The sequence below is a fragment of the Perca flavescens genome, chromosome 24, assembly GCF_004354835.1.
Source record: "Perca flavescens isolate YP-PL-M2 chromosome 24, PFLA_1.0, whole genome shotgun sequence".
NCBI classification, from domain to species: domain Eukaryota; kingdom Metazoa; phylum Chordata; class Actinopteri; order Perciformes; family Percidae; genus Perca; species Perca flavescens.
Window position 1 is genome coordinate 15,341,838 of NC_041354.1, and position 27,684 is coordinate 15,369,521.

Consider the following 27,684-nt stretch of genomic DNA (forward strand, 5'->3'; position numbering starts at 1 on the left):
AGTTGAATCCATCAACTAGCTCCGCTACCTTCTTCGTTGCACTGGTTGGTTGTAGCGTTATCCCTTTGCGTGCAGAGTGAATTTGAAAGACAACCATTTAGCCCGCCCCTCGGATTGAGCCCTGCCAATGGTGTGTTCCCAGACCCAACATCTTGATGCGAGTCTGGCCTGTCAGGCTAGAGAGATGCAGTAGAGTTGTTGCTTTTTCTGAAGTGAAGGAAGAGCCACGACCAAAAGCAGCTGTTGCCTTTATACTATGGAGTTTCACGGAACCCTACAGTAATATTAAATATAAACTTCTTCATCCAATCAATTTTTAAGACCTCTCAAAATCTTATTACATTTTAAAGCCTAACGTTTTAATTATTGTATTTAAGAATTTTTCATGACCCAGAAAGTATGACATCTCGCATACCCTTTAGAGACTCATTCATTTTCTCTCCTGCTCTCTCCTGTGTGGATTCTCATGTGTGTCTGTAAATTGCCACTTTTGCTAAAAGCTTTGCTACAGAAAGAGCAGCTAAATGGCTTCTCTCCTGTGTGGATTCTCATGTGTGCCTGTACATGTCCACTTTTACTAAAAGCTTTGTTGCAGAAAGGGCAGCTAAACGGTTTCTCTCCTGTGTGGATTCTCATGTGCTCCCTTAAATGTCCACTCTCTGTGAAAGCTTTCTTACACACGGAGCAGCTAAATGGTTTTTCTCCTGTGTGGATTCTCATGTGTGCCTTTAGATGTCCACTCACCGTAAAAGCCTTCTTACAGACTGAGCAGCTAAATGGCTTCTCGCCTGTGTGGATTCTCATGTGTTTCTGTAAATGTCCACTGTCTGCAAAGGCTTTCTTACAGACTGAGCAGCTAAATGGCTTCTCTCCTGTGTGGATTCTCATGTGTTTCTTCAGCTGTCCGCTATCTATGAAAGCTTTCTTACAGATGGAGCAGCTAAATGGCTTCTCTCCTGTGTGGATTCGCATGTGTCTATTTAAACTTCCACTCTCTGTAAAAGCTTTCTTACAGATGGAGCAGCTGAATGGTTTCTCTCCTGTGTGGATTCTCATGTGTGACTGTAAATGACCACTCTTTATAAAAGCTTTCTTACAGACTGAGCAGCTGAATAGTTTCTCGGCTGTATGAGATCTCACGTGTCTCTTCAGGCGTCCACTGCTGCCAAATCTTTTCCCACACTCAAAGCAGCTTACTGGTTCTTCACCAGTACCACATGTCGAATCACCGACTTCATCATTATTCAGAGAGTTTAAACCTGACGGAGGTTCTCCGGTCTCCTTCCATTCACCGTCATCAGTCTCAGGTTCAGACGAGTTTCCTGTTCTCATCTCTACAGTTTGGCTTTGAGGAAGCTGTGAGAACTGAGGATTCTCTTCGTCATCTTCACTCTTCACAGAGACGGGAGTGAATGGGAACTTGGTGATATCAGCCTCCTCCAGCACTTGAAGGTGCTCTTCATCCTGACTGATCTGGAGTTCTTCCTGTTCCTCTTTAATGTGTGGGGGCTTTGTGTCCTCCTGGTCCAGACTGGAGCTCCACTCCTGCTGATGTTCTTCACCAACAATCACTTTCTGGACATCTGAAGGTAAAGCTGAAACACAAACAAAACAGAATTGTATCTAAACTTTGCTAATTAGCTTTATTCACTCTCATAAGGACTAGTGTCATGAATCTCCAAATCTACAATTTACGACATTTTTTCCAGCTCTGACACTGAAAATAACAAGGGGCAGCACATGAATGCCCTATGAATTTACAGAGGGGCACCTGCATGCACTATCAAGTCCAGTTGGAGCCAACAGGCTTTACCATTTCGTTGTTTGTTTACATAGCTGACAGGGGAAGGCAAAATGTTGTCACACTGGTGAATTCCAAAAAGCATGAGGATTGTCCAGTTCTGTTTTCACTCTCATCCTTTACTCTCGCAGTGGCCACAGTGTTTTAAAAAGTGCAGCTGCAGGCTACAAGTAGGCTAACGTTACCGGTTAACGTGTCTTTTGCTGCACGCTAGAGCCGGTCAGGTCAGTGTGTTATTTTTTTTCTGTTTCGGACAGATACAAGTAGGCCAGGATGGAGAGAAAACAAATACTAGGAGAAACACTGATACTGCTTTTAGTATTTGAAATTAAAAGCTCATTTTGGTGGATTTTAGGTTTAAATTCAAAACGGTGACGCCCCAAAAAAGGACACAAGTTCATAATGACATCATCTGCTTTACCTGGGTTCCCAAAAAGTCATCATAGGGTACTGAGCATTGGGGCTTGAACCAAATATTATACATTTATTATATTAAATCGGCTATTCATTGGTTGGGTATGCATTCAATTTTGGGATTTGAATATTCATTTTTGTTTTTCCCCTTATATAATTCTGTGTTAAACGTTTCCTGTTTGGGCGTCCAGACCGTGGTCAGGAAGCACAGGGGAAGACATTCCCTCCAGGGCCAATGTCATTTTGGGGGCTAACAGCCTTCACTTTACCGGCAGTAAGATCAGATGATCCACCGTGTCTTGAGAAGCTTGTTGCTTTATTGTTCACTGCTAACTCACTTTACAGCATCTTTGCCATCTTTATCTCTCCCCCTCCCCCCCTCTTGCTTTTCCTCACACAGCCAGCACTCATACACTAAGTAACTCTCACTCCGACACCGCTACCTCTCCTTGCTTGACCACTTAATAACTAATGTCACCCACTCAATGCACTTGGCATGCTGGCTCTAAGTTAACGCTACTTTGGTAACAACAAGTTGAGACGGATTCAACTTTTGGAGAAACAAAGACGTGACACTGCGATGGCCAGTGACGTCAGTGACGATCAGACTTCTCAGTCGGTTTTGAGGCGGTGGGAGTCTCGTACAGTAAAAACATCACTGCCTCTATTGCTGACACAACAAAGTTTTAAGAAACCTAAAATACTTCTTTTCAGCATCCTATTTGTACAGTTGGGGTCTACTAGAATACTTTTACATGCTTTGTTGTTGTTTCAAAAAGCATTATGTTTCTCATAATGCCCATTGCTACAGCTCCTCTACCTGAAACCCTCTGTCTGACCTTTTGGCTCTTGGCCCACTCTGTTGTGATTGGTCAACCAAATTCTAAATGGCCAGCACATATGAAGAACTGGGCTGGCATTCTTTCTTTGGACCCCAAGGAAGAATAGCTGGTCGTCTAGGCGTCAGCTGATGGGGATCCTTATAATAAAAAAAAAAAAATACAAATACATTCTCAATCAGGAACATTACTAATTGAGGAATTTGAAACAGGAACGTGGTTCAGGCACTTCAGGCAGTTGAGAAAAAGTGTTGTCTGTGGGAGCAGTGTTTCCTATACTAAAGGTTCTAGTTGGGTGCCCCACCCAGGTAAATTGAGACTAGTAATGTAACGGTATGAAAATTTTACCTCACAGTTATAGTGACCAAAATTATCACGGTTTTTCGGTATTATTGCGGTATTTTTAAAAGTGTGTTCAATATGTTCAGAAAGCACTGGTAGGCCTACACAAGCTGAAATAGTTTCAAAAGGTGCAACAGTGTTTATTATATTACAAAAATATAGGCAATAGGCTTGTAAAAACGATTGAAAATGTGTCTGACTTTGAGATCCAGGAAGATGTACTTAGAACTTGAACATGAAGTTAACTATGAAGTTGTATTTGACGTTACATGTGAAGTTGGATGTTGTTCTGAAATATAAAGAAATAATAATGCACATTAATAAGCATCTGACTTACTATAAACATTATTTACCAAAACTAAATGTTATAGCCACCAGCATATACCAAGAAACAATACTAAGAATTAGTCTACGTTCATTTCTCTGTAACAATGAACATAAATGTAACATATTGCTCAGTAACACAAACTGAGCATAAGCCACATATATTACAGCACACATATCCTTAATAGAGCAAACAGTGTAATACACCTTTAATAGCTAAGCACGTGAATCCACAACGCTAGGCTGTTTACTGGCGATTGCCCCTTACTAGAAAATTGCCCTAACACAACCTGAATATCAATACATGGCTGCACAAGTAATATTAAACAATATGCACATCCATCAGCTATGCAATAAACACAGCAATATTATCAGACGATAATATATATATCTCCAAATAAATGTTACGTCGTAACACGGGCTTAACTTATGTAGCAGAACACAACTGAAATATGAATACATGTAGCTTTAACGTTTACACAAATAACGATGCAGTAAAACCCATGACAGTGTAGCAAGCTACAGAATAGTTTTAGGTTACATTCTGGGCTACACATACACACATCACTTCAACAAGTCAGAAAACGGGAAAGGAATGATAAAAAAAAAAAAAAAAAAAAAAGTCTGTTTACAGCTGCTGTTCTGTCCCCTTCTCCTGTCTGAACGCGAGTGATTGGCAGGAGATCAAAGCGATGACTCTTGTCATTGATTGTTCAATCATCTCAGAGCAAGTGTTACTATGGCCTTTTTTTTTTTTTTTTTTTTTTTTTTTTACAAGGCTGATAAATGTCCTGAGCGCTCTTTCCGCCATGATTCCAGCTTCAAGAAACGCACTGTAGGCTACGCGGTGCGCGTAGAGCCTCGGATGAAGCTGGGAACACGCCGTTTCCACACCGTTGTAATCCACCCTGATAGAAATGACATTTTAAAATGAAAACGGTAATTGTTACCAACAACATTTTTACCGTGGTGTACAGTTACGCCGGTAATCGTTAAATCCCTAATTCAGACCCACCCAAGCTGAAAGAATCCTCTAGAAGGCTATGCTGAGACGCACCACTAGTGTCCTTGCCTAACAGTGCCTTACTTTTGGCTAAAAGCTAACAACGTAGCTATGGCTAAACTTTGGCCTACTTTAGCATATACAAATTTGATTTTGTGTGTACTGAATTGTTTACCTAAAGTAAACGTCTTTGACTTTTATGAACATCATGTCTTTTTTTAAATATTAGTTTTTCTAAAATTATACTTTACGCACAGTATCGAAATATATTGCAATACATTGAATCGTGACCCATGTATCGTGATACGTATCGTATCGCCAGATTCTTGCCAATACACAGACCTAATAAATTAAAAGGTTAAAAATAAAATTTATAGTGACCACCTTTCTTTTAATACAGCCATGGTGCACTAGACCAGCGGCCTCCAGCCCCTCCTCCCTGAAGTAGTGCATGCGTGACAGCGCCAACGATTCACTACAGGCTCAGAGGCTGATCGGAGCACTCTGCTTGCAGTGTTGTAGCTTCCCCTGGGATTAACTGTACTGATAAACGGTAGAAACACTTGAGTGCAACAGAACATGTAACTTTATAGTACAAAACAGCGTGTTTAGTAGGATGCAAAAAAAATTTCAAACAATGATCTATAACAAACAAAATGAACAAGAATTAACTTTGAATAGCCTTAGTGTACTATGATTCAACAGTGTTGAGATTTATGACAACATGTAACTTTCTGTATGGATCATAGTAGGCTATGATTTTTAGTAGGAATCCACCGATACTGTTTTTTTCAAGGCCGATACCGATTATTAGTAGTTAATGAAACCGATAACCTATATTTGGAACTGATATGCATTTACAGTGAAAATGAAAATCTTGACGTCAAAATTAAGATTCTTAAGAATCTTACAAACTCAAACACAAAACTTTGTTTAAATGCTTTAAGCAATTATTTAATAAATTAGAAACTTATAACATAATACCAGAGTTTTCGCTAGAAAGAAAATTGGTGCCGGTCATGTGACCTGTAGGGTTTCATTTTACCGGTCATATGGGAAAAGTTACGGTCAAATATTTTCCATGTTTAGTGCGCTTTAAAACAATTGATAGGCAGGCTATATATAAAGAATAATATCATCAAGGGATGTAGATTTATACTATTTTTATTAAAATGTAGGCTACTTGCTATAGGCAGAGAGGGCAAAAGAATGAAATCAATGCATGTAATTGTGCTGATCTGCATTCAAATAGACATTTTTTCCATTCGCTAGGCTGAGGAAATAAAATCATACAAACTACAGTACAAACAAACTGGCTCATAAAAGGATCAAGTGCACACTAGAATAAAAATAATTGTAAACAGGTGTCTTTCTGCAACTCGCGATGCACATAGCCCCTGCCTGACACAGCTGCGCTGTTTTGATGCGGTTCTGCAGGGAGAAGTCTCTCTCTGCTGGCACACTGGAGGCTTGTTTGCTGTAAATCTACGCAAGTCTACTGCATTCAATCAGAGCGAGAATGCGACATGTAGTTTTTTCCCTTATCACATAAGCTACCGTCTAAAGGTCATTTCTAAATAAAACAAATATGATTGTTTATTGTTTTAATAGAATGAAAGATATGAAAATATATATTTATATAAATTTAAATATTAACTTGTGAGATACTGTATATGATTTATTTTATTGACACTAGCCCGGGGAAATGTCCGGGCCCAGGCACTTAGCTTTGAATAGAAAAAAAGACATGGTACTTTGAAAATACTCTTACTGACAACAACATCAGAGAAGGCCAAAATCATCAGTGTGTCTGAAAACACGCTGGGACACCAGAGAGATTATTAAGTACTTGTATCGGTACTCGGTATCGGCAAGTACCCAAAGTATAAAGGTAAATATGGTGCAAAATGTGAGAGCTTGTAGAATACAATATGAGAACTTGCAGAACAAAAAATCTGAACTCTGAACTAAAATTTGCACTTGTAAAAAATAGTCACACACGTGATCTGAATTTGAAGTCACAAAGAAAAAAAACACGAGAGCTTGTAAAATAAATCTGAACTTGGAAATTGAAATTTGCACTTGTAGAAAATATTCACACACCTGTATTCTGAATGTGAAGTCGCAGAAAAAATATTCACAAATTTGCATGAACACGACAGCTGCAAACGTGTAATGCAACATTTACTCGTGTACATTTTTTTTTTTTTTTTTTTACCCAAGTTGATTTTCCAACCACAACTCAGTGATTACAACCTCTCGAATCTGTCACTGCAACTTCACATATGTGCTCTCTCGCATCACAAAGTGGCGAATCTGCGCCTCGACTTTTGCAACACTTGTTGCGATACATTTGGTGCAAAACTAATTTGTACCTGTGGACTTAGGCTGTGGAGCTCTGAGCCAACAGGACGGGGAGAGCAGGGTTTCTATCACCAGATGAGGGACAACTCTGTCCGGTTTATTTATGTAGCATGGAAGCTTGGTGGAATAGCAAGCTAACGTTAGCTAACTAACCAGCCAGCCCGCTTCTAAATAAATACCTTGAAACACTGGTGTTGAGCTCCAGGTCCTGCAGCCGCAGACGGACCGTCATCAGTGGGGATCGGCCAGCGGAGCAACGTTACTATTGCCAGAAAGCTTCGCTGCCGACCTCGACCTGCAGTCGGAGCTCCAGCGGGACACGGAGAGCCCCGCACCCTGTAGCAGCGGCACATCCCCTGGCCATGACCACAGGCCGCAGTGATATGAAGTCCTTTTGATATGACTAAGTATGCCCTTTTTTGTGAGTGGGTCCGGGGAACATGCTGAATGAAGTCAAATGCCTCCAATAGGGAGATGAAGTTTTGAGCATCGGAGTCAGTTGTCATCGATTGTTTCGGTTTTATTTTTCCAACTTTGAACGTTGACAATGTTCGATTTAGATTATGTTAAGATGTCAGGCTCTATTACTAGAACCTTTATTCATTTAGGGAGGACCATTGAAAGCAAGCTCTCTTTTCCAACGACGTCCTTGATACACTGGACAGTCTTAGCCATGCCATTCCAACCATTAAATTGTCAATTCTTTTACACACACACACACACACACACACACACGACGATAATCTCTCAGACGTTATATTAAGTTTACGACCCAGTGTTTACCTAGCTAAGTACGCCAGAAACATAGTTTCTTTAAATTGCTAAAAATAAATAATGTCACGTAGTGCAGTAGAAAGTAGCAGAAGCTGTATCTCGAGTTGGTTGAATGTTAAATGTAGCCTACTTAGTTACGTTGCACCACTTTACAAATAATGTGAAGAGTCTTCAAAAAGCCTCATAAACACAACAACTTGTTAGCAGCTGAGCTAGCTGCTCGCTAACCGACTGTGTGGACGGGTTAGCTAACGTTAGCTTAACACGGAGCACATCATTAGCAAAGACATTTCGCCCAGGAGGGAAAAAAAAGAAAACAAACCAACCTGCTTCTCCCAGCAGCTTCATGTCGGAGTTTAAAACCACATCCAGTGACGCCAGTTCTTCGTTGGCAATCGATGTTCTTTTCATATCCGGACGTTGTTGTCTCGAAATCTCCAATCAAATGTCCTCTAGTCGCAGAGTCAATATCTGTTTCAGGTCTTTAAATCCGGATATTACCCTCTGATCGAGTCAAAGATTACTAGATAATACGCTCTGTCCTAATTATTAGTGTCCGTATTTACGCTCAGCCGACATGCTAACGCAGGCAGACGCAGAGACACACACACACACACACACACACACACACACACACACACACACACACACACACACACACACACACACACACACACACACACACACACACACACACACACGCTGTGTTCAGTCCAGAGCAACACCCGGAAACACAAACACAACTTCCGCCGGCTTTCAGAGTTAAAGCCTTTTAAAAGACCCTTGCGTTATATGGTGGTCGGCATCGTTTTAGAAGTCGATTCTTCTTCTTCTTCTTCTTCTTCTTCTTCTTCTTCTTCTGTTGGCTTTCCGGCAGACTAGATGCCTCGTGGCTAATTGCTGCCTCCCACACATGTTATTAGGAAAATAAAAATATCCAGGTAAAATAAAATATATTCCAGACTTTTCAAGGGCCCTCTCTCCCCTTGGGCCCTGGTAATCAGTATTGGTTTTACCCCCGGTCCGACGCCCCTGGTGTCTGTGCCGCTGCTCGTCTCTATTTCTCCAGAGAGAGGGAACACTAAGCGACGCACAGGTCTGCTTCAGAGCTCTGTGTGTTTGAGTCTGACCTGAGACGGGAAACGTCGCGTAATGAAAGGTTGACAAGTAAACGTGTGGCTGAGGGGGCGCCCTAGGATGATCATGTTTAATAAATACGTTTTATTTTGCTTGTCGTTCTAATTCTATTATTAATGGGAAGTAGACCTAAGGGCGACACGGCGCCCCCAACATATTTGACGCCCTAGGCAATCGCCTTGGTCGCCTATAGCAATCGCCGGCCCTGGTCGCCATGCTCAGCCAACAGTCGATTAGCTCCGGTTCAGGAAACCAGAAGTCGATTCTAACCAGTGTCACTTCAGATAACATAAGATCAGTGGTGGAATGTAACTAAGTACATTTACTCAAGTAGTTGTGCAATTTTGTGGTACTTTTTCTGTAGTATTTTCATTTTCAGTTACTTTCTACTTGTATTCCACTACATTCCAGAGGGAAATATTGTACTTGTTACTGCATTACATTTACCTGACAGCTTTAAGTTACTCTACAGATTCTGATCATTGAAACAAAATATAATCCACCAATAAAAAACAATGTATATTTATAGATGAAAACTACCCAGCTGAATATAAAGTCGTTAGAATGGGCGCCACCTTTACCAGCTGCAACAATAGTGATGAAAACGTGACTGCATCAATCATTATAATAAAGCAATATGATATATATTATTCTGCAGAATGAGTACTTTCACATTTGGAAAGTTTATTTTGATGCCGATACTTTTGTAGGAGCCACATCTTTATATTTTGGTAAAGATGTTCATGTTGGCATGACATATTACTTAAGGTATCTTTTTTCTTTACATATGCACAAATAAAAAAGGCTATGTGCCTGGGCATCCAGCGACTGATGAAGCTCTGGCGCCCTCTGCTGGGCCGCCAGTACGGTTACAACCATCAACATAGGATTCAACTTTTAATGAGAAAAAACCGGGAAGTCACATAGATCACTTTAGCAATTAGGGACATATTAATATGCTCAAAGCATTAAATAAAGCCTTGAAGACATCTAGAGCGTCTAAAATTATGTAAGACAAAACATGACTTGAGAATGACTATATAAATGCATAAATACATGCTTAAATGAATCAAAGAAATTAAAGACTATATAAATGCTTTAAATGTATTTCTCCAGGCCAGTCTGCGTTTGTTTTAAAAAGAGTAAAAAAAAAAAAAAAAAAAAGAGTAAAAAAAAGACTTAAGTCTCAGTAAAATTCATAAATAAAAGAAATTCTCGAATAAATGCACATAATTCAATAATACAAGAATAAACAACTGCTTTAAATTGATTCATACATTTGTGTTCACCTACACTCATATTTATGTCCGCCAGGTATCGCTCCACACAGGTCAGGACTTGAAAGAAGGCCTCTCCAGAGTAAGTGCCAGAACACTGCTTTTATCATCTCTGGGATACTAGTAAAGTAGCCGCACTGGAAGAAGACGGACCCCAAGCGATTGCGATTTATAAAAAAATAATAATAATAATTGAAGGGAGAATGTGCGGTCCTCCACGCAAGCTCTGACCCATGCGTACGCACATTTTGGGGACAATGGAAATTGGCGGAAATTCACAGATGGTGAGGTGGTGAACTGGAGTCAGCCTGCAGAAGGTAAATGGGGGGGAATAACGATTACTCGTAATGTTTTCAAGTATTGATGACTCACGCACATTTTCTCACTCCGTATCATCCATGTTATCGTAAAGATTAAATCTAGCAGTGTTATTTGCGCTTGTTCTGAGTGATGCTTGTTCCACAAACACATTGTAAAATCCAACTCAAACCTTTAATAAAAATCCGTTATTAATATTTAATAGGCGCTGTCTCGCCATCACATTGTCCGCTATAGAGCGCAGGAGGAAGAGATGGCCCGACTGCATGGAATACAGGATAGCATTTAAATACCCTACCATTAGATAACGGCAGAACGCAGTGTCAATAACTAAATATCGGTCTTTAATACTGTGCATATATCATCATCAAATGTCAAAGTCTGGAAATACAGCCGTTACGCTCTCGCGCAATCGTTACACTTACTCTCTTCGTTATCGGTCCGAACTTTAATACCGAAAAGTGTGTTTGCCTATTAGACTTTTGTCTTGAAATTGTATCTCGGGGTTGGAGATACCACTAGTTGATGCTGTGATTTTGACAAGGTGTTGACAATCACAAATTGTTGTAAACATATACATTTTGCGGTGACCCCGTGCGTAATGCTGCATGATGGCACTGCTGGCCCTGCAGGAGGACTACGCCAATGGAAGAATCAGGAGAGAAAGAGACTTCAGGGACCACGACAACGACTGGCTAATATGCCGATTTAAATTCCCTAAAGCTGAGCTCTGGGATCTATGTACTGAATTGGGTCCAGTAGAGGGCAACTCGCCAGGCTTTCATAAATATTATATATAATCTTCAACTTCATCACTAAGGCTTGTTTGGATATAATATATAGTTCTGTTAAACCTTATCATATAGGTCTGGTATATCGGAGCTGTCCCCATGTTCCATAATGCCTGCCGTTTTGGAAGGTATTATTAATATAGGTAGTCTATAGTTCCACCGGAGTGCAAAATTACAACACAAAGAAAGCAGAAGGAAACGAAAATACATGCATCCGGCGGGACTTCTTGCGGCACCGCAGCAATCCCAGAAGGGAGACGTCAAGGATATAGACTACGCTCTAATAAATCCTGACTGGGCTGCACAGTTTGCATTAGTGGTCACTGGTTCCATGTTGGTTTTGTATATACATTTCCCCCCAAACACATTCAAAAACGAGACAGCAATTTTATAGAAGTAATGTTGAGATCCAGGCCTCGGCTTGATTTACCAACTATGTTGAGGTCAAAGTATAATTAGGGACAACCATAACTAGTGATTGACCGATTTTATCGGCCGGCCGATATTTGTGTATCAGCATCGGCTGATACGCGGCATTCGCCGATAGTTTTTTCCCGGCATTATTTACAGACAGGCGTCCACGGGCAGCTCTGTGTTGCAAGCACTTTATTTCGATGTGATTGCATGTAAATTAAGTCACCTCATTTGGGGCACCATTTGAAAAGATAAAGAAAAGCAAATTAAGTGACTTAAGTATACTATATAAATATAGTAAACTATCAATTTGGAATAAATAATTAAATTAATAACTACAACCAAAATTAACATTCCAATTACAGGGTACCTCGATGATTCTTCAAGTTAAATTTAAAGACTTTTATAATATATATAATAATACTCATCACATTTAGTTCACAATAGCGTTGCAAGTTGTGTTTGTACTCTATTGTCCTCCGCCAACTTGTCCTCATATGTGGCCAGACCTTCAGACACTTGCCCATTCTAACCGACGAGCTAACGTTAGCTTGTTACGAGACATTTTGGTTTCTTTCCTGACAAAGGATTGATTCGCGCCCAAGCTTGGATGTTTAGCTTGCATGCCTATGGATTTATAATAACACACCATTTTGCGCCGCACTCCACGGCCAAGAGCGGAAAGAAAAACACTGACCTAAGCAGTACCTGTACTGTCGTATAACCTTTAAGTCACACGGAGTAAATTGTAAGGTCACAAAACACAGCAAGCATTTATTCATATTATTACGGTATTTATTTAATCCTACGAAAGGACAAGAAATAATGTAAGACCTTTGTAAACGAAATGTAAGACTTTTAAGGCCTTATCTTTAGAATATTGAATTTACGACTTTAAGACGTGTAAGACCCCGCGGTTACCCTAAATAGCGAGCTAAAGTTAAAAGATTTCTGAGCTCTTGTCACAGGAGAGGTAGGCAAAATTCCCTTTTGTTCAAAGTTAAATAGACAACATGTATTTTCCATAGCATTTATTCCCAAAATTAATAAAGCAAAAGTAAACAACGCTACGTCTAATGGCATCTAAAAGATCTAAGCTAAAAGGACAAAAATGATGTGTGCGGGTGAAAGATGGCCACATGGCCTGGCCCAAACAGAGAACATTTAAAAGAAGACTTGAGTCTCCTTCACGGTGTGTTCTATGTCCAAGTCAAATCAAAGGCTGTATGACGGGAGGTTTGCTAACTATTAAAGTGTGTGTGTCTGGATGTTTAAGGTCAAATCTGTGTAAGTTGAGATACCAGGTTAGGAAAGAGGAGCCTAAACTAACATCAACTTAGCAGTTTTGCAACCCAATAACTTGACTAAAACAAACACTAGGTCTGGATGCCATTAAATCAAATCAATACATGCACATTAACAGAAGGTAAACCGTTAACAGCGTTCCTTTCTTTTTGGTAAGCAGTGGCTTCCTTTGTGGTGTCCTGCCGTAGATAACCTGCCTGTTCAATGATTTACGTATTTCTATTTTAGGTAGACTCATGAACAGAGATGTTAGCCAGTTCCAATGATGCCTTAAAAATCTTCAGGCTGTCATTCGGGATCGTTTCTTGACCTCACTGATGAGTCGTCGTTGTGCTCTGGGTGTCATTTTGACTGGGCGCCCACTTCTTGGTAGAGAAGCGACAGTCCCAAAATGTCTCCATTTGTGGATTGTTTGCCTAACTGTAGACTGGTGGATTTCTAAAGTCTTTGAAATAACTTTGTAACCCTTGCCAGCTTCATGGAAATCGACAATTCTTGATCGTAGATCCTCCGAAAGCTCGTTTTTGGCGAGGCACGGCGCACATAAGCGTGTTCTCCTTGTGCAGAGCGAACTCCAAAAGTTTGAGGGGTTTTTAAATCAGTCAAAGTAGCTGTAGTCCACACCTCCAAACTCATTAGACTCCAGGTGTGCTAACACCTGACTCCAATTAGCTTTTTTGAGGTCATTCACTCAAGGCTTCATGTACTTTTTCCACAAGCACTATGAGTTTTTTGTTGGATGTTCCCAATAAAGACATGAAAGATCAAGAAATGTTGCGTTATTATTTTAGACACATTAGATTTGTCAGTACCCTTGATTTTTCATGACAAATTTACTCAGAAAACTATGAAATTCCAAAAAGGTTCACATCCTTTTTCTTGCCACTGTATAATCTCATGTAACCTTTAGAGACTTTGTTCATTCTGAGAGCAGTTAAACCTGACTGAGGTTCTCTGCTCTCCTTCCAGACTAGAGCTCCACCTCACACCGCTAAATGGTTTCTTTTATGTGGGTTCTCATGTGTTGCTGTAAATTTCCACTCTCTGTAAAGGCTTTCTTACAGACTGAGCAGCTAAATGGTCTCTCTCCTGTGTGGATTCTCATGTGTATCTGTAAACTGCCACTGACTCTAAAAGATTTCTTACAGACAGAGCAGCTAAACGGTTTCTCTCCTGTGTGGATTCTCATATGTACCCGTAAACTTCCGCTCACTCTAAAAGATTTCTTACAGATGGAGCAGCCAAATGATTTTTCTCCTGTGTGGATTCTCATGTGTGTCTGCAAATTTCCACTCTGTGTAAAAGCTATCTTACAGATAGAGCAGGTAAATGTTTTCTCTCCTGTGTGGATTCTCAAGTGTTTATGTAGACTTCCGCTCTCTGTAAAGGTTTTGTTGCAGAAAGAGCAGCTAAACGGTTTCTCTCCGGTGTGGACTCTCATGTGTTTATGTAGACTTCCACTCTCTGTAAAAGCTCTTTTGCAGATTGAGCAGCTAAATGGCTTCTCTCCTGTGTGGATTCTCATGTGTTGTTTCAGATGTCCCCTCTGTTTAAAAGCCTTCTTACAGACTGAGCAGCTAAAAGGTCTCTTTTCTGTATGAGATCTCACGTGTTGCTTCAGATGTCCACTGGTGCCAAACCTTTTCTCACACGTTTTCCCACCAGTACTAAATCGCAAATCACTGACAGGGGCTTCATCACTATTCAGAAGGTTTAGACCTGACTGAGGTTCTCTGGCCTTCTTCCAATCACTACTGTCATCAGTCTCAGTTTCTGAAGAGTCTCCAGTCTCGTCATCAGTAGCTGGTTGTAAATGTGCATCTGGATCTGATTTCATGGCTGGTTCTGGTCCTCCACAGTCCTCTCCATCAGCTTCTGTTTCCATCGGTTTAGGTTGTCTTTGATGAAGCTGTGAGAACTGAGGTTTCTCTTCATCATCTTCACTCTTCACAGGGACAGGAGTGAATGGGAACTTTGTGGTATCAGCCTCCTCCAGCCCTTGAAGCTGCTCTCCCTCCCGACTGATCCGGAGTTCCTCCTGTTCCTCTTTAATGTGTGGGGGCTTTGTGTCCTCCTGGTCCAGACTGGAGCTCCACTCCTGCGGATGTTCTTCGCCAACAATCACTTTCTGGACATCTGAAGGTAAAGCTGGAAAACAAACAAATAGCCATTAATGTGAATCTTAACAATACTTTGCTAATTGGCTACATTCACTCTGATAAGGACACAGGTTCATAATGACTTTCATCTGATTTACCCCAGGTCCCCAACGTCTGAGCCCAACTCTTCTCGCTGCTGAGTTTGTCGCCTGGAGCTAGTACACTCCCACTCCAAAAACTCATGCCTCCACCCTTCTCTTCAACCAGCTGTAAACCTTTTTTTCAGTCTGGCTGAGAAAATTACAGAGCTGCAAGGTAGGAAACCTCTGCTGCACCAGATCAGAGAGGATGAGGCCCTGCTCAATTGCATATAAGCTACGGCAAATTAAACTTACCCTAGAAACTTCGTGGAGCACATGAAGTTTCTAGGGATTCATATGTCTGACCGCCTGACCTGGTCCCTGCATACCTCCTCCCTCATCAAAAAAAGCCAACCAACGCCTGCACTTCTTAAGGAGACTGAAAAAGGCCCATTTCAACCCAACAGTCCTCACCACCTTCAACAGGGGAACCATTGGGAGCGTGCTAACAAGCAACATCTCCCTCTGGCATGAGAGCGGCAGCGCCTCAGAGAAAAAAGGGCCCTGAGGAGGGTTGGGGAGGTCAGCTGAGAGGACCATTGGGGTAATAGGCTGCCACCTATGGAGAAACTGGCCAAACAACGCAACCTTTCAAGGGCAAAAAGGAAAAAAATCATCAAGGTCTCTACACACCCCTGCCACAGTTTGTTCTCTCCCCTGCCCTCAGGCAGGCGGTATTGCAGCTTAAGGAGTAGGTCTGTGCGGTTCTGCGACAGTTTTTTTTCCCAACTACAATGAGACCGTTGAACAGCACCACACTGTAAACTGAGACATTGTGGAATGTGTGTGTGTGTGTGTGTGTGTATGCATGCATGTGCGCGGGGGATAAATATTGTATATTTATCCCACCGCACGCTGCAGTTTGTGCAGGGGACCTTAAACAAGGCATCCTTAAAGTCTGTATTCGCCAGCTTTTTCCAGCATGTAGATTGTGCTACTAGAGGGAAGAACACACTAGACCACGTATACTCTAACATCAAGGAGGCATACAGAACTGCTCATCTCCCTCACCTGGGCCAGTCAGGTCACATCCAACTAGTCCTGATCCCAGCACAAGTCCTGGTCAGAAGGACTATTCAAAACCTGGCCTGACACGGCCCTATCCCAGCTCCAGGACTGCTTCCAATAAGGACATGGTTGTGTGCAATATGTTACAGAACAGAGCCCTTTGTTTATTATGATTTCATCTTGCTTGTATGCTGCACAATTTACATTACAGCAGAGGTGAACGACTGAATGTTTACTCAGAGTTCAATGTTCCTACACTAGTTCAATTAGTATTAGTATTTTGTATTTCTTTGAATTGTTTTTACTTGAATGCTTAAATTTTTAAAGAACTTAAATAAGAACTGTTTTCATTCAACATTGTGCCCATTATTATCATCAGTGATTAAATAAATTAACTTTTAAAAACACATTTTTAAAAGGATATCGTCTAATTATCGTTATCGTCAAAAATCGCCAAAAATAGAGATATTATTTTTTGTCCATATCGCCCACCCCTAATTTCTACATCTCTCATATTTTTAATTGCTAGCTATCTTATTTATATATCACATTTTTACTACACCATATTTATTTATTTAATTATACTTGCATTCTTCTAGCTGCTGATGGGGGGTTTATTATGTCTGCAATGAATTGCCTTTTTGGGGACCTGCCCATACTCAAAAACTCTTGCACATGCATCAGGCCTGGGTTTCTTAATTAGGCATGCAGAAATGGATCGCTAGCGCCCCCTACAAAACTTTGCCTTGCAGTATGTTAAACGTAGATTAACAAAAATTGGTACACATATGTGTCAAGACGTACAAAAAAGCCTATTGGAGCCATATCCTAAACTCAACAGGAAATCCGCCATATTGAATTAAAAGTTCGAAAGTAGTGCATTTGTTTGCCATTTCCACACAAAAAAAGTAGTTGTTGTTAAAAGTAGAGGTCGACCGATTTGCCGATAACCGATTAATCGACCGATTGTATTTAGAATTGATACTGGATAAAACAGTTGACAAAATACATAAATTTTTTCTAAAAAGTCCAGACGCTTTTGCCAATAATCAAAATAATAATGTCATATTTATTGATATTACACCCACAGCAATACTACACAAGCATGTGTGTTGTCTAAAACAGTTCTCCTACATATGTGGAGTCATCCAGTGCAAAAATAAACATAATGAGCATTATAATTCATATAAAAGGACAAACTATTTACATTTCTTCAAAAAAGGCCCAAATGTATGCCAAATCTCAAAACAGTGATGCCATTCTTCTCTGTAGAACTGTTTAGAACTAGCCTGATGTGGTCCTACTCAGATTCTAGTCAGAAGGTGAGTCTGAAACCGATCCATTGGGCTGTGATTATGGGGCGTGTTCCAACTGAACCAGGAAAAAAAATGCCACTGCATTCATTGGATAGACCTACAACCATAGATATAGAAGTCTATATCTATGCCTACAACCAATCAGAGCAACGGAACTCAACGCAACTGTCAACAGAACCAGAACTCAACACTGTGTATCGTCTCCATAGCAACCACTCTTTGCACAATGCATTCGTTCTAACTTCCGACTTTTAGACTTTTTTTGAAGCTGGATATATCATTTGTTACGTGTAAATATAAATGTGGAACGTTAGTGATAGTGACATGCTCGCTACAGTCGCATTTCTAGAGATGAATCAGCGAAAACACGTTTTATTTCTCTGATTCACGGCTTTGTTCTAGCGCCAGCGCTCCCTCTCTTCAGTCTCTCTATGTCTCTCCACCATATAACGCTCCCTCTCTTCAGTCTCTCTCTGTCTCTCCACCATATAACGCTCCCTCTCTTCACTCACTCTCTATCTCGCTCCACCATATAACGCTACCGTGCTTTCGGGCAGTTGTTGATGTGCCTCCGCTGAGGATTTTAAAATGAATGCGCTGTCGATTCTACACATCTCAATTCTCCAGCGGCAGCCACTAGACGGATTGTGGACGATTTGGGTCAGACTTGCGTTCATTTTTGTCAGTGTTTTAACCGCTTGAGGTAAGTTAGCCTACTGCTAATATTTAGCGTCATCTCAGCCTCGAAAGCAAACAAACAAAATACTGTTGTGCTGTTCTTTCTCTACTAATGCAGCATATATTCAACAAATTAATAACTTTATAATGATATGACAAAATTTACTGTATACCTTGCTGTCGAGGCTTTAAACGCGAATCTGAGGTCAGCCTTCTCCGCACAGCGTGTGCTCTCCGTGCAGCGCGCAGTAACACGTGTCGAAAATAAACGACACCAGGCATCAGTGATAGTTTTTATTTCGCCTCTAGAGGCCACTATTGTAATGCATGATGCCAGCAGACCCTTCTCAGCTCTCGTGTATTGTGTAATGAATGACAGCGTGTACTTCTCAGCCGCTCCAGCAACGGACGGAACAAGGAAAAACTATCGGTATGGATTTTTGCCGATAACGATAGTTCCACCAATCAACTAACGGTGCCGATTAATCGGCAAAACCGATGAATCGGTCAACCTCTAGTTAAAAGCTTGAGTTTTGTCACAGGGCCGTGGCGGGGCTGTGATTTTGTGCGTTTTACTATCAAAACAGGAAGCGGTTGTAACTCGAGTTCAATGAATTTAATTAATCAATGAGGTCGTGTTCAATCGCTGTTTTGCCAATTCCGGTCACCGGCCAGGCTATCGGTGCATCTCTAAACACAACATTTCCGCTGATGTGCGAACACCCGCACCAGCATGTTGCAAGGGCGAAACAAATTAAACTGTTTGACTGGGGAGTGAAAAAGTCAACCGATAACCCGTCGACATCACAAAACAATCCACACGACGGCAGAAGGCCTGCTGAAACTGTCGCAACCGAACATGAACGGAAGAAAAGCAGAAATTTTGTGGGAGGCGAAGTATCCCGGCATCTTTGAGAGGGACTGGAAATAATGCCGTCAGTGACAAAACGAGATCACTCGTTCAGGGAAATGGGCTACATCTTTCAGAACCACAGGGTCCGGATGAACACTGGAATTCGAAGAGTGCACGGACAGGCACTCACACACGAGGAGCGATGGACACCACCATTCGGACAATTAAACGCCGCAAATCGGACAATCCTGATCAAACTTTTCAACACAGTTTAGCACATTCCCAAAAGCGAAGACCCCTTTACCTCGTCTCCTGGATCTCCAAAAAACGGCTCTGCTCGGGCACGATTGACAAGCTACAAATCTGATCAGATTTGCAGAAGGTATTTATTAGAATGTAATCTTCAAAATGAATAATCTTGCCAATAGCTGGGCAATCTGAACATGTTACCGTTTTAGAGCTGTAGCAATTCCAAATGTTGCTGTACAATTAACTGTCTCAGAAATAATTGCAATTAACAATATAATTGTCTCTTTCAGTCAAATTTAAAAAAAGGTGCATTACTTTTTTGAACGAATTTCCGGATACATCTTTTGTTATGCATCGCTGTCATGTGACCCAGATGTCATAACACAAATGCACAGCCTATGCAGTCATTTTTGTTGCTATGAACGTATATAGTGCGTTTGTCGCGGGTAGGGTTGGCGATCGTTTTTTAACGATTCTGATTCCAATTCCGATTCTTCCTTTCGATTCCGGTTCTTATCGATTCTCGATTCCGACTCTTTGAGTGGTGGAGTTCAAACAGGTCACATGCTTATTTCACAAATAAGAGGAAAGTTTTAGTTTGATTCAAAGGTGGGTTGCAGTTTTATAGCTTTTTCAACGTTAAATAAAGCCACACTAGAGCGCCGCTTACTGTGCTCCATGGCTGCAACACAACAAGCGCCTGGTCGCTACGGAAACCAAAACTTGCGCATGTTAAATTGGGAAGGGATGATCGGATTTGAAACCAAATCCTCCAAACGATTCCAATACAGAAACGATTCCGATGGAATCGTAATTTTTGAAACGATTCCAATGGAATCGTAATTTTTGAAACGATTCCGATTAGAAATTGGTTCTCGATGCCCAGCCCTAGTCGCGGGGGGGGCTTTCAACTAATAATGCAATCCCAACTGCGGCGATACTTGAGCGCTCCAGCCGTCCTCTCACTTCATTAATAGGTCTATGACTTTAACCCCATTATAAAAATAAAAATAAAACGCTGCGAGTCCGCTGTGAGTCTATCATCCTCGACAGCACACCATCATTCCAAGCACACACAAACGATGTCACTCGGCCTGCATATGTCCATTTACGCAACATCCACCGCATCAGTCCATCTCTCACATCGGCCGCAGCATTCGCTCCTCTCTACCTCCAGACTGATCTCGTTCACATCCACACAACCACCCGTACTCTCCGGTCTTCCACTTCCATACACCTCACTCAACCCTCCGCCCGTCGGACCACTGTTGGGCTTAGAGCATTCAGTCGCTCGGCCCCCCCTGCATCTGGAACTCATCTAAAAAACACACACCTTTTTAAACTGGCATATTCTCTTTGACCACATATTGTACATATGTTCACATCAATTGCTGGTCTGACTTTATTGCTTTGTAAATATGCCCTGCACCTTTTATCAACGATTGTTATATTGTTTTCAACTTAGTACATTGTTTTTTTCTTGTAAGGTGACCATGAGTGCTTTCAAAAGGTGCCTATAAATAAAATGTATTATTATTAGTGCTGTCAAACGATTAAAATATTTAAATCGCAATTAATGGCATTAATGTCATAGTTAACTTGCAATTAATCGCACATTTTTATCTATTCTAAATGTCACTTGATTTGTTTTTGTCCCATTATTTTTTTTCTCATTTTAATGCTGTTATCATCATGGAAAAGTGGATCGGCTTGCTTTGTGCTTTTGTTGCCTGGCTTTGACGAGGGGGCGGAGAATTGGCATCAGCTGTGTGCTTGGCCATCAAGTGGTATTTCAGACTGGACGTGCTGCGATGGTAGCTCAGTTCCCAACGACAAAACACAGAGGTCACTCTGCTCTTCTCAATGGAACCATTTGGCAACTTTTTAAAAAGTCAACTTTCCGTTCAGAATCTTATTGGCGTCCATTTCGGCGTCTCGCGCTCGCCATCCACTCAGAACGTAACGTTAGCCTGCTACTCTTTGGCCGGCTCGCGAGCCCAAACAAGTGTGTGCGGCGTGCCTGTTGTTGTGTTTCCGGTCTAGCTAGATCCGGTGTGGTGTTGTAGTTTTTCTAACGTTACTAGTTGTTGCAACAGCATGTGAAAAAAAACTACAAAGTTTGCTTAGGCCAAAAAGAATGTTCTCGCGATAAAAAAACGGATGCCGTTAAAATGGGTAACTGACAGCACTAATTATTATTATTATTATTATTATTATTATTATTATTACCTGCTGTGTGACTGAGAATCATGTGTTTTGTAGCAATAGGCTATGAGAAAACCAGGTGCACTGATGTAGGCAGTGTGTTGTGTTGCAGCAAAAAAATACACACACCTAGTTTAAAGACATTAAAAGAGTGGCCACAGGAGAACGCAGAGCTTGCATCATATGGAGACAATGACGTCAAGCCTCTATGGAGTCACTTCCAACCAGTGCTGCAGAAACACAGAAAAAAAGGCTCTCCCAGCCTCATCAGCTCTATGTGAGAGGAGGATTCAGCTGTCTGAGCAGAACCCAAAACAGATTGGAGATTGTCTTTGAATGCAGAGATGATGGTCAGGCTGAGGCCGGTGTCACCGGAGGGACCTACACTCAAAGCATTCAACGCTGAGGGGCAACTAGACCTGTGGTGGAGGTGTGCACAAAGATCAAGGAAACCAAATTTTGAAAAGGGAGAGAAAACGGATGAACAAGCAAACAGGGATCTGCTGGACTCATTCTTGTTGGGAGCTGTGATAAGAGTTTAGATTCTCTGCATGAGCCCGAGCCCGGGGGTATGGGCTGTATGGTGTAGCTTAAGTGCAAACATGGAGCTTGAAGATGTAAAGAAAAAAATGTAAACGGGAGAATTAACTTTGAGCTTTAAGTTTGGAGGAAGGTCAGAGGTATGTAGCCATTTTAAACAAGTCGTGGGCAGGTCTTGGCTTTGTCGCGTGCATTAAGCAGTCCCTCCAGAAAAACGCGATTATGCGATCGCTTAATTCAACGCATAATCAGCCAAAGTCCGCATATTTATGCGGGGGCTGCATTTTTTCAAATACGCCGCATTTTCGCCGCATAAATTGCCGATTTCCGCGCAAAATATGCGGGGCTTGCATGATTTCATAATCCCCGCATTTTCGTTGCAAAAAAAAAAAGTCACATATATCTTAGCAGAAAGTTGAAAAATTGTGCGTTTACTTCAGACAAGAGCAGCCATTTTCCACTTTTGCCATGGGAACGTTATGAAGTGACGCAATTACGCAACACTAACATCATCAAAAAGCAGGGTGTTGGGGGAATCACTTTTTTTCTCCTTTTCATCAAACCGCAGTTTTTGCAGGTTCCCGCAATTTTTGCAAGTTCAAGCAATTTCATCGCATTAAATTGCATAAATGTCACGCATATTCCATCGCATTTTTTAAGAAAACGTGCCGCATAATCAAGGATTTTTGCCCACAACAATCACAAAAAAGCATTTTTCTGGAAGGACTGATTAAGTGCGGCACGCTGCTCGCCTATGACAGCTAAAAAAAAACGACGACGAACAGACACATGAAGCAGGCTCAACGTCCTCTTTTGTTACTTCTCCAAGCATACCCCTTCTAAACGTTTTTCGGCAGTTCAAACAACTCAGAATTGTAGTTGAGAACGTCAGATATAACGGCCCACGTATTAAAAAAATTATCGAGTTTAAATCGGGTAGGGTCGGGCTTGATTTTTTGGGTCCGATCGAAGCTTTAAGCTTTTAGGAAGATAACGAAGGTAAGTAGTACTACTGGTGGCTTTTCTTAACGGGATTCGAGGATTGTAGTCCTGGCATGTTAAGTTATAACTCTTACGGCCAACGGCTGTAAAGTAACTGTTAAAACCAAGACAAGTGTTTATGTAATACATATTTTTTAACTTTTCTCTCATTGTTACAGTATAAAAATGTGTGGTATAGTTAAACAAGATATTAATTGCTCCAAATATAGGAAGTTTAAAACATGGCAACCGTAATGTCAATTCCGGCAACCACTTTAAAAAGTTGGCGTTAAGCCCTGCAATATATTAAATACTGACCCCTTTTTTAAACATCATTTCAATAAGCCTTGTGAATAAGAATTAACATTTGCCCTCTGCGTATGTTGGCGATTCATTTTTTCAAATCGTGTTGGTTTATTCTGTTACTGTTCTGTTCTTTAAAATCGTGGTGTAGCCAATCAGACCTGAAATTCAACAACAGCTATCTTCAGTAAACTCAACTACTGTAACGGTGTCTTTATAGGTCTGCCGCTCAAGTCCTCACTAAGACCAAAAAAGTGGATCACATCACTCCAGTTCCGAGGTCTTCACACAGGCTTCTTGTCTCTCAAATGATTGATTTCAAAATAATTCTGTTTTTATAAAGCACTGAACAGTTTGGGGGCCAAAACACATTTCTGTAAAGGTCTCCCACCTCTCCGCTGGTCCACTGACAGTTTCCTCTCCGAGTTCATGTTGAAGTGCCTCTCCTCGACTTCTACCCGACCTGTAATTCGAGAAAAATACGGAATTTACACATGACAAGTAATGCTGCGTTCCAGACACACATTTTAGCCCGTAAGTTACGACTTGGTAGCGTTCCAGGTAGGGCTGAAACGATGAACGGCCACCAAAAATGTACTATTGTAATGGGTTTTTTTTTTAAGGCTCTTAGAATTTGGCAATACATTTTTTTGCTTTTTTCTAAAAAAGGAAACCTGTCTTTTGTATATATACAAGCTACAGGTTTCCTTTTTTTTAGTAAACAGCAATAATAAATATTTACTATTGCTGCTTACTAAGTATTTCTTACTAAGTGTTTCTTATCCAATTACTCGATTAATCGATGGAATAATCGGTAGAATATTCGATTACTAAAATAATCGATAGCTGCAGCCCTAGTTCCGGGCAAAGTCACGGCAAACCCTTCCAGCTAGCGGCTACCTAACGTTGACGTTAGCATGTCGGCGACACATGTTGGGCTTCATTTAATAAACATAACCTGTAGTAGTACACAATCGTATGCGTATTCGATTACAATGTGCATAATTACTTAACGTTGCCTATTTATGTCTATTTATTACTTTTTCTTACCGTTCATCACCGGCGTCTGTACAGCATTTATAACAGGGGTCGCCATTGTTTTATATGTGTGTTTGTGTGTGTGACGTCAAAAACTCTAACTGGGAGTACAACGATCTGGTACGGGTGGTCCACGGGTAGTAAGTTGCGGGTTTGACTGCCGTTCCAGGGCACTTTCACGGGTAGAAGGTTGTGAAAACACAGGTTACAGGTAGGGATGAGCAATAGAGACGATATACAATATAAACGATACAAAATTGGCCTACGATAGAGATTTTAATTATATTGCACTATCACGATAATTCATGTTGATGCAATCTACCTGAGAAGTTTAGAGCCACGAGCTGCAATGCGTCATCTTGAGTAAACATGGCTGAAAGCGAAACGAGGAGCTGGTGAAAAAGGCCGGTGCAACATGGAGCCTTTCATCAGCCTGACAATTCACTATATAACAGACGATTGGAATCTTGGCAGTCGGTGTTTGCGGACGTCGTACTTCCCCGCTGAACGTGTGTGTGTGTGTGTGTGTGTGTGTGTGTGTGTGTGTGCAGCGGTGGAGTGGGACCAAAAAAAATGTACCGTGAAGTTCACGGCCCGCCGTACGGGTTGAGCAGAGGCTGCACAGTTTGACGGTTTTGTGTGTGTGTGTGTACAAGTGTGCTCAAATGCATTACATTAGGCTGCAAGTAAGAAACTTTGTTTGAAATTTGTTTTTATTTAAAGTATCTGTGCATCTATTCCTAATACCTAATACTGAAAGTATTTTCAGTAGAGTGTCTGTTCCTTAACTAAAAAGACACCCGTTTTTTCTGTTCCCTGCATCTTGGGTGGCATTTAAGAACCAAGGACTTAAACTTACTAAGCTAGTGCCTTTTAGAATGGTTTGCACTGAAGGAAAGAAACCCAATACTTTAAGCTTTTTCTTTGTTAAAGTCTCTGCAAGTAGTGTACTTGAACTTATCTGCAACATTATGTTGTAGAATTACAGTTTTGCCCAATACATGTTCTCAAAACTACATACTAAGTTTCTTTCTCTTTAAAAAAAAAAAAAAATCCATTTAGTAGTTTGGCTTTCCTTAGGGTCTATGTAACCTGTTTTGAAATGGTTCTATTATAATTTATATATCGTGATATTTATCGTTATTGCAAGAAGCTGCAGTGTATATCGCATTATGGATTTTAGGCAATATCGCGGCACATCCCTAGTTACGGGTTGCCTGGAACGCAGCATAACACACGTTAGCAGGAGCTAGCTGCGGCTAACGTTAGCTTGGCACACGGATTCCCTGCAACAACAGCAGTTAACGCGTTTCCGGTCGGAGAAAACAGACCTGCTCTTTGTAGCTCCGTTTCAGGTTTTAAAACCACAAGAGGCAGTTTGGGATGTGTCTTTCTGTAGAAAATCGATCACTGCGCCGTCCTCATCATGCGGTAAAACGATAACAATGGGCCGAAGGTCGTAACATCTTCCGGGACCCGGAAACACAAACACAACTTCCGCTACACTCCTCCGCCCTTCAGAATAAAATAGCGTTTTAAGGGACCTTTGATAAGATGAGATAAGATCAGTGATTTAATGTAACTAAGTACATTTACTCATGTACTGTCATTAAGTATAATTCTGAGGTATTATCATCCTTTATGCTTCTAAAGTAATGTACGTTTTGACTTTGATTGTCTGCACAGCACAGTTTTCAGGAGTACTAAATAAGATCTCTCTGTTCTCTAAAGCCTCTGGTTTACGTTTAAATATGAAAAAAGTGAGTTATAAACTATTCACGTTTACCCTCTGAAAAATGTCTATAATATCCCTGTAATTTTGAAGTTAAATGTTTAGGGATCATAGTTACAAAGGATAAGAATAGCAGGGAAACATATAATATCAATTCATATTAATATAAAATATATTTTTTTTTAATTGTTTTTATTGCATGTCTATTGCAATCACATGTGAAAAGTAACTACATTTACATACTGTGAATCATTTTTAAATCGAGAATCGTTTTTGAATCGAAAATCGATTTTGAATCAAATCGTGATATTTTCTGAATCGTGCACCCCTAATTCTGAATAGTTGGTTTCGGAGGAACCTTATCCATCTTTGGATTTATTTTGCTTACAAAGATGAAGAGTTTATCTATCCAGCTTATTCACTGGACACATTGATAAATCAATCAAGACATTTCATTTAGACAACTTTAAATGGAAAAATAAACATCATTATACAACGAGAAGGGATATTGTAACATATGTTGATGAAGGGGGGTCTAAATGCAGGAATTTTGGTGGTATAGATTTGTTATTAAGATGTGACTTTGATATTTCTAAACTACCTCAAGTCAGATTCGTAAATGGACAGACTTAATGGCACAACAAATGTCACTACTGAATCAACAAGTAACGTATTTTAGACATGTACAGACTGTACTTTTTACGCCACTCCACACACATTTATTTATCTGACAGCTTTAGTTACTTTACAGATGACAGTAAACAGAGTTCAATTGAGCACAACCATGCACATCTACAGCACTAAAATTTAACATACACATGAATGCAGCGGTGATATTAATTCAGAAACTTCATATATAGTGACAAAACACGGACACTGGGACATTTTGCTGCACAATGAGTACTTTTACTTCTCATACATTTTGATTGGTGATGGTTTAATGCAGGATGTGCAAAAGATGAGGATATAAACGTGCAATAGCCATGTTTTAGTAGTGTAACTACATACTAGTATTAGTACTTCTGATCTGAATAACATGTTCTTTATCAGAAAGAAAAGGCTAAATAGTATGCATCTTCAACACTATGTTCAAAGCAACAAAGGAATGGGTAACAGCGTTACGTTTAAATATTCAGGATTATGGTTGGATCAGAAATGTATATGGAGGAATCATGTTGAACGGGTTGAGAAGAAAACGTAAAAAAAAGTACTGAATCTCATGAGATCAGCTTGTGTTTATGAATGGGGAGAAGATTGACAAACACTACTGGATGATTACAGGGCAGAAAATCATCAGAGTGACGTCAAAAACAGGAAACCATATGATGTAGTTCTGCTATCTGTCCACTAGATGGTGCCTACTGACCATCTATTGAAATAACTTTCATCATTGGTACAATACTACACTGTTACGGCGCTGACACACCAACCCGATTGTC

General features: G+C 40.7%; 3 protein-coding genes across 3 annotated transcripts in view; 1 reads left to right on the forward strand and 2 right to left on the reverse strand.

Moving 5' to 3' along the window:
• Positions 1-27,684, reverse strand: part of LOC114550677 (zinc finger protein 2 homolog) — a 393,410-nt gene that overhangs the window by 72,920 nt on the left and 292,806 nt on the right. The window lies entirely within an intron of this gene.
• LOC114550698 (coagulation factor XIII A chain) overlaps positions 1-27,684 on the forward strand; it is a 144,070-nt gene that overhangs the window by 30,071 nt on the left and 86,315 nt on the right. The gene's annotated exons all lie outside the window — the stretch shown is intronic.
• Positions 3-25,987, reverse strand: LOC114551235 (zinc finger protein 2 homolog). The gene is made up of 6 exons (XM_028572405.1): positions 25,845-25,987; positions 23,867-23,938; positions 14,096-15,251; positions 12,720-12,732; positions 8,188-8,296; positions 3-1,595 (listed from the first exon to the last, which is right to left on the reverse strand). The coding sequence occupies exons 2-6, from the start codon at positions 23,904-23,906 to the stop codon at positions 427-429; spliced, it is 2,487 nt and encodes an 828-aa protein (XP_028428206.1). The 5' UTR covers positions 23,907-23,938; positions 25,845-25,987; the 3' UTR covers positions 3-426.

Excerpts from the sequence above, each read along its gene's own strand:
- LOC114551235 (XM_028572405.1), bottom strand. The coding sequence starts at position 23,906 with ATGAACTCGGAGAGGAAACTGTCAGTGGACCAGCGGAGAG. Across the intron at positions 15,252-23,866 it reads GTCAGTGGACCAGCGGAGAG|CTTTACCTTCAGATGTCCAG; the intron begins GTGGGAGACCTT and ends TTTGTTTTCCAG. Across the intron at positions 1,596-8,187 it reads GAAGCTGCTGGGAGAAGCAG|CTTTACCTTCAGATGTCCAG; the intron begins GTTGGTTTGTTT and ends TTTGTGTTTCAG.